The sequence below is a fragment of the Nannospalax galili genome, unplaced genomic scaffold (genome assembly GCF_000622305.1).
Source record: "Nannospalax galili isolate Female #2095 unplaced genomic scaffold, S.galili_v1.0 scaffold485, whole genome shotgun sequence".
NCBI lineage: Eukaryota > Metazoa > Chordata > Mammalia > Rodentia > Spalacidae > Nannospalax > Nannospalax galili.
Window position 1 is genome coordinate 395,947 of NW_008354534.1, and position 8,112 is coordinate 404,058.

Below are 8,112 nucleotides of genomic sequence, written 5' to 3' on the forward strand. Positions count from 1 at the left end.
TCTTTTTGAGACAGGGTCTCTCTATAGCCCCAGCTGTCCTGGAACTCACTATGTAGACCAGGCTGGCCTCAAACTCACAAAAATCTACCTGCCTCTGCCTCCTGAGTGCTGGGATTAAAGGCGTGCACCACCACGCCTGGCTCCTACTCACTCTTTTAAAAAATTCTTAATTTTATGTATATGAGTGTATTGTCTGTATGCATGTAAGTGCAACCATTTGTGCAATTCCCATGGAGGTCAGAAGAGGGTATCAGATTCCCCTGGAACTGCAGTTTTAGATGGCTGTTAGCCACCATGTGGGTGTTGGGAACCAAATCCTGGTCCTCTGTAACAGAAGCCAGTGCTCTTAACCACTGAGCCATTTCTCCAGCCCCCTTACTCAATGTTCCTGCAGCACCTACAATGCATGATGTATCATCAAAACACTGATAAAAGCCTTCCACTGCTCTTGAAAGAAGTGGAAACCACTTTGCATGTGGTGTCCAATCCACCAAAGCATTATAGCCACTGGCAAGGAATGACCACAGCCCTTGCTTCTGGGAGACGTTCATTTTGGAGGAGCAAGAAGGAACTTTTGCACTTCTTATGTTCAGAATCTACTTAGTCTCCTTATGTGATCACAAGTGACTATCTCTGGAACCACAGAATCTGTCCATTTCAGGGCTCCTGCTGTGACTCACAAATCTTTTCCCTCCAGTATTGGCAAAAGGCAGAGCTAAGATAGTTTCATGTGAAATGCCACAATAAACACAGGACTTTATAATCCAAAAGCCCTACACAGGTTTTTTTAAAAAGCTGCAGCATATGCTCATACAAACCTTTAATGAAGACATCTCATGGCTCCTTGAACTGCTCAAAGACTTGGTAAATGGTCTCCTTTGGTTTTCAGCATTTTGTTGTATTGATATGATATCCACCTTTTCAACAGCAGAATAAGGAGGTGATTCTTGGAACTTAAATAATTTAAAGAGGGGAAGTTACCAGTCTTATAACACAGCCATCTCCAAAGTCTCCCCTACTGGCAAGTTCCCCATGTATTCACCAATGATTTGGCCTTAAAAATTTCAAAGCATTTATTATTTATTTTGAGAAAAGGTCTCACATATCCCAGGCTGGCTTCAAACTGGCTATGTAGACAAGGATGACCTTGAATTTCTGATCTTCCTACCTACACCTCCCAAGTGCTGGGATTACAGGTACGTGTCACCAAAGCCTGGTTTACTGAGTGCTCGGGAACTGAATCCAGACCAGGGCTTCATGATGCCAGGCAAGCACTCTACCAACTGAACTACATCACAAGCTCAGCATTGCATTTTTAAAAAAAGACTATGACAAGCAAGGTCTGGTGGTGCAGGCTTGTTACCCCAGCTACTTGGGAGGCTGAGGCAGAAAAATCATACTTTTTAAGGCCTGCTTGTGTTACAGAGACTCTGCCAAAAGTGAATGGCCATCTAAGAAGCTTACAGAGAGGGTATCTGCGGAAGACGTTTTAAGAAAGAAGGTACTGGGGCTGGAGAGATTGCTCAGGGATTACGAGCACTGGCTGCTCTTGCAAAGGACCCAGGTTCAGTTCCCAGCACCCACATGGTGGCTAAGGACCATCCATGATTCCAGTTCCAGGGGATCTGATGCCGTCTTCTGGCTTCCACAGGCACTGCATGCATGTGGTGCTCTTAGAGACTACAGGCAAAACACTCACATACATAAACACACACATATACATATACATATATACATATACATATAAAGAAAGGCGGTATCAAGGGCTAGGGATGTAACTCAGTGGTATACGAGCATCTGGGTTCATTCTCTAGCAGTGCAGAGAAAAAAAGTCAACCAAGAAAATATAGAAAATGAGGGAAAAAAATACTGTTCATTAAAGGAATCAAATACCCTTTTCCTTTAATTCTCAAAATGACCTGCTGATTCCTCTGTTTTCCAATGCACTGATATGTGACAGCCAGCATTAAGCATTTTGCCCTTGCCACTCTTCTTTATCTGTTCTTTCCATTTCTTCTGTGGTTTTGGTTTGTTTGTTTGTCTTTTGTTTTTTGGGTTTTGTTTGTTTTTGAGACAAGGTCTCCCTGTAGCCCCAGCTGGCCTGAAACTCACTATGTGGACCAGGTTGACCTCAATCTCTCAGAGACTGGCCTGCCTTTGCCTCCTGAGTGCTGGGATTAAAGGCGTGCACCACGACCTATGGCCTCTTCTGTGCTTCTTGCAACTGTTAATCATTCTAAACAGAAATCAAGCTTCCCAGAGCCTGTTTCCCAAGTAGTACATGACTTACTGCAAAGAGCTCGCTGCGCTGGTTCTTTCCCCCACCTTGCTCAGACTGTTCTCTTTTTTTCTGCCTTCGCTGTCGAGACATGGAAGGTTCAGATGTAGAGCTGTGCGGCTGTAAACCTGGGTGGATGCTGTCCTGTTTTTCTATAATACATTCACCAGTAACTTCATCCTTAAAAATAACAAAATGAAAGAAATACACACAGAAAATCCCCAGAGCATCTACAACAGTCTCTAGAACTTCAAATGTCTAGAACTTCAAAGGCCCCCACATCTACTTTTAAAATTGCAAAATGGAAATGGGAAGGAAGTATTCTTCTCAAAATGAATGCTTATTGCTGGGCATGGTGAACACCTTTAATCCCAGAACTTGGGAGGCAGAGGCAGGTGATCTCTGATAGGGAGGCTAGCATGGTCTACAGAACTACAGAAAAAAAAAATTAAGTAAAAGTAAAAAGACAACCTACAGAATGGGAGACTATATGAGACTTTTATCTCATAAGGGCCTGGAATCTAGAATGAAGAATTCTTCCAATTTGACAATTAAAAAAAATACACACACACACACATACACACACACACACACACACACACCCCAATTAAAAACTGGCAATGAATCTGGAACACACAGACTATTTCTCCAAAGGAAGTACACGAATGACCAATAAGAATACAAAGATTCTCAACTGTCACTAGGGAGGGACAAACCACATTAAGACCGTATTATACACCCATCAGGATGACAGCTATAGTCACAATGATGGACAACAGGGCTGGGTATGTAGTGCAGTGGCAGAGCACTTGCTTAGCATGTGTGAGGGCCTGTGTTTGATCACCAGCATGGGGAAAAAAAAAAAAAAAAAGATGGACAATAAAGTATTGGTAAAAATTGTAGAGAAAGTAGAACCTTCATATATTACTGCCAGGAAGCAAATGACCATAGTTGCTTTGGAAAATAGCTTTATTACCCCTTTAAAAAGTTAAATATAGGGCCAATGAGATGGCATAGTGAGTAAAAGCTTTGCCATGAATGCCTGATGACCTGAATTCAATTCCTGGAATCCAAGTAAAGGTAGAAGGAGCAAACCAACTCTGCAAAGTTGTCCTCTGGTATCCATGGGTTTCATAGTGCACACACACTCACATACACATCACACATAGTAATAATACATAAAAATTTAAAGTTAGCCGGGCGTGGTGGCGCACGCCTTTAATCCCCCTCTGTGAGTTCAAGGCCAGCCTGGTCTACATAGTGAGTTCCAGGACAGCTGGGGCTACAGAGAGACCTTGTCTCAAAAAGATCAAAAAACAAACAAACAAACCATACACACATTCATAGCAGGGCTAGAGATTTAACTCATTGGTAGAGCACTTGCCTAGCATGCTCAGGGCCCAGGAGTCAATCCCCAACACCATACACACACACACACACACACACACACACACACACACACACACACACACACATCAAAGCATTATCCTTAGAAACATACAGGGAAATTTATTTGACAATAAAAAGATACTGAGGCTGGAAAGATGGCTCAGTGGTTAAGAGAGCTTACTGCTCTTGCAGAGGACCCAAGTTCAGCTCAGAAAGTGACTTACAACTCCATGTAACTCCAATTCCCAGGGATCAGATGCCCTCTTTTGACCTCTATGGGCTCCTACATACATATGGTGCAAATACATACTCTTGGCCAAACACATACATACATATTTTTTAAAAGAATGTCGAGCCAGGTGTGGTTGTGCACTCCTTTAATCCTAGAACTAGGGAGGCAGAGGCAGGCAGATCTCTGTGAAATCAAGGCCAGCCTGGTCTACATAGCGAGTTCCAGGCCAGCTGTGGCTATAGGGAAACCCTGTCTCAAAAAAAAGAAAAAAAACTAACATGCTACACCATGGAAAACATTAAACATTATATGAAGTAAAGAAACCAGACACAAAATGCCATATATCATATGACTCCAGTTATGCTCAGAATAGGCAAATCCATAGGGACAAATGCTGCCAGGCTTGGGAGTGAGGGAGAATGGAGAGTGACTGTTACTGAGTAAGGTTTTGTTCATTTGTTTGTTTTGCTAGATAATGAAAATACTCTTCCACCTTAAACTGGCGCAGCAAATTACTGACTTTCCTAACATAGCTAGAGTATACCCACACCTCTGCAACCACAATTTCCAGTTCTCTCTCTGAAACCCACCCTTGTATATAACACTCACCTGGTCCTCTGGCTTTTGGTCTATGTTTGGGGGCATCATCAGTTCATTCCGTTCCCCGTCTCTATCATCAGAACAACATCTGGGAAGCAGGTTTTGAGGCTGAGCACTGGACTTGGTACTATCCTGTAGCCTCTCCTCTGTCTCGTGAGAAATGTTGCACTGGCTGTCTGTCTTGTTAGAAGCAGACATGTGTCTTGGTTGATTCTCCTGAACTAAGTCTTCATTCTCTGAGTCCCTCCTTTCTGCAGGTAAGATGTCAATGTTTACCCTACTGATCGTGGCTAGTGACTCTGTAGTACTGCTCACGTCTGGTTTGCCAGTGTGGTCTTTCAGATTAGCAGGTAATTTCAAGGGACAAATGGCCACTGGTTTCTCTTGAAACAAACATTTGTTTTCACCCTGGGTGAAAAGATGTTTCCAAGTTACTACAGCACTTCATATTATTTACAAAAATTAACTCAAAATGGAATAGCAGGTTCCTCAAAAAGCTAAGCACAAAGCCAGGCGTGGTGGCGCACACCTTTAATCCCAGTACTTGGGAGGCAGAGGCAGGCAGATCTCTGTGAGTTCAAGGCCAGCCTGGTCTACATAGCGAATTCCAGGACAGCTGGGGCTACAGGGAGACCCTGTCTCAAAAAACCCAAAAAAGAGAGAGAGAGAGAGACAGAAATCAACACACAAAATTAGTTGCCTTTCTATACACTGAACAATTGGAAATTACAAAATAATCATATTTATAATTACATCAAAAATGTTAGGCGTGGTTGTGCATGCCTTTAGTTCCAGTACTCAGGAGGTAGAAGCAGGTGGATCTCTATGAGACTGAGGCCAGTCAGTCTACACAGTGAGTTCCAGGCCAGCTGGGGCTTTAGGGAGACCCTGTCTCAAACAGACAAAATACAAAACAAAACAAAAAACCTAGGAGTTAACTAACGAAGTAAGATACTGTGAACCAGAGACTGAAAAACATTATTAAAAGAAAGTAACGAAGACATAAATAATGCCCTCTGCTCAGGGATTAAAAGATTTAAATTTTTTAATGTGTATGAGTGTATTGCCTGAATGTGTATAAGTGCACCCGAGTCGTGCAGTGCCTGTGGAGGTCAGAAAAAGGCATCAGATCCCCTGGAATTGGAGTTACAGATAGTTGTTAGCCATCATGTGGGTGCTGGGAATCGAATCTGGGTCCTATGCAAGAGCAACCAGTGTTCTTAACCACTGAGCCATCTTTCCAGCCCCAAGATTTAATGTTTTAACAATACCTAGAACAATAGATTATACCTATAGATTCAGTAGAATCTCTATTGAAATTCAGTGACATTTTAACTGAAAGAGAAGACCACAACCTACAATTGATAAACAAAACAATCTCGAAGAACAAAGCCAGAGGAAGACTCACAGTTCCTAATTTCAGAACTCTATATAAAGCTAAATAATCAAACCAAAGTGGTACTGAAATTAAGACAGACACATTGACCAATGGAACAGAATAGAAATCCCAGAATTAAACCCTACATACATGATCAAATGATTATTGACAGGGAGAATGACCATTTGTGTCAGTCCATTTTCTTTACTATAACTGAATACCACAGCCTGGGTAATTTATTGCACATAAAAGCTTATTCATTTCATAGTTCAGAGGATGTACAGTCCCAGATAAAGGACCACAGTTGGCCATGGCCTTATTGCTGATGGAGAATCTTTGAAGTGTCCCAAGTTTTCATAGAGACTCACATAGTAAAAGGAACATACCCAAGAGACAGCCAAGCTGGCTTTTATGACAAGCCCAGTCTCAGAAGAAACCATTAAACCGTAAGTTGCCTCTTAAAGGGCTAGCCTTGCCTCATGACCTGGTCTCACCTCCTAATACTGCACATGAATTTTGGTGGAGACATTCAAGAACTAGCAATATTCACTGGAGGGAAGGATGGGTTTTTTTCAAAAAATTGTGCCAAGGGCTGGAGAGATGGTTCAGTGGTTAAGAGCACTGGCTGCTCTTGCAGAGGAACTGGGTTCAATTCCCAGGACCCACATGGAAGCTAACAACTCCAGTTCCAGGGGATATGATACCCTCTTCTGGCCTCCATGGGCACTGCACACTTACATACATTCAGGCAAAAGCCTCATACACATAAAAAATAAAATAAAATTTTAAAAATTGTGCCAAGAAAATTGTGTTTCTACACACAAATAAGTTAAGTTCTGCCTTACCTAACACCACATATAAAAAATTAACTCAAGCTAGGCATGTTGGCACATGCCTTTAATCCCAGCACTTGGGAGGCAGAGGAGGTGGATCTCTATGAGTCTGAAGCCAGCCTGGTCTACATAGCGAGTTCCAGGCCAACTGGGGCTACAAGGAGACCGTGTCTCAAAAAGACAAAAAAAAAAGAAAAACCTCAAAATGGATTAAAAACTTAAATGTAAGAGTCAAAACCATAAAACTCTTTGAAGGAAACAGGGCAAAAGCTTCATGAATTTGGCACTGATTTCTTAGACATGACACCAAAGGCCGAGGGTAACAAGAGAAAAAATGTACAAGTTAGACTTTGTGAAAAAAAAATTGCGTATCAAAAGAGTAAAAAGATAAACCATACAACGGGAGGAAACTCATAAATCATGACTCTGATAAGGACTGATGGCCAGAATAGAGAGGACTCCTAAAGTCAACAACAAAAACAGACAACCCTAAGCAAAATAGGCAAGGAATCTGCACAGACATTTCTCCCAAAAGGGTGTGAGCATGAACAAGACCCATACAAACTTAGGCAGACAAAAACCCTGCACAGAACTGTGGAAATAAATAGCAAGCCCCAATCTTAATCAAAGAATGATTGGCAGCTGATTACTGCTGGGTGAGAAAGAGCTGATCTTCTTGAAGAGAGAGACTCTAGATAGGCTGACTAAACCCCAGTAGATGAACTTGCACTGAGGGACATCTTGGGACACTAACTTTACATAATAGACCTTAACACAAATGACAGAATGTATGAACTCCAGTGTGGGAGGGGAGGGCTAGGGGAGGGTGCCAAAGGGGAAGGAGGAAGGGAGTATAAAGATGATTTTATGTATGAAATACACAAAAATCCAATTAAAAATTTTATGTATATATATAAAAGTTTTATATACAAAAACAAGAAAAGGAAAGAAAAACATACTAAATGAAAGAAGCCAGACATAAAAGGCCACATATTATATGATTGCATTTATATGAAAATACTCAGGACAGGTAAACGCAGAGAAAACACATCCATGGTTAGCAGGTGGAGGGGGAAACAGGGCATGCCTGTTCAATGTGTGAAGGGTTTCCTTTGAACTGATGAAAATATTTTGGAACTCAGTAAGAAGTGAAAGTTGCACACTGCGAATGTGCTGAGTGCACATGACTATCCACATTGAAAAGCTTATGTAGGGCTGGATGCTTATGTGGTTCAGTGGTCAAGAATGCTTGTAGCACCAGGTGTGGTGGTGCACGCCTATAGTCCCAGCACTTGGGAGGCAGAGGCAAGCAGATTTCTGTGAGTTCGAGGCCAGCCTGGTCTACATAGTGAGTTCCAGGTCAGCTGGGGCTACAGGGAGACCCTCTGTTTCAAAAAGACCA

General features: G+C 42.1%; 1 protein-coding gene across 6 annotated transcripts in view; it reads right to left on the reverse strand.

The window, feature by feature from the left end:
- Nek4 (NIMA related kinase 4) overlaps window positions 1-8,112 on the reverse strand; it is a 36,206-nt gene that overhangs the window by 13,066 nt on the left and 15,028 nt on the right. For 5 of the 6 annotated variants that reach the window (XM_029555382.1, XM_029555383.1, XM_008851804.3 and 2 more), the window contains 3 exons: window positions 4,509-4,907; window positions 2,291-2,458; window positions 819-953 (listed from right to left, as the gene is read on the reverse strand). In XM_029555382.1, coding sequence (XP_029411242.1) covers window positions 819-953; window positions 2,291-2,458; window positions 4,509-4,907 — 702 coding nt within the window. The remainder of the gene's footprint in view (window positions 1-818; window positions 954-2,290; window positions 2,459-4,508; window positions 4,908-8,112) is intronic. The other variant, XM_008851805.3, reaches the window with a different exon arrangement.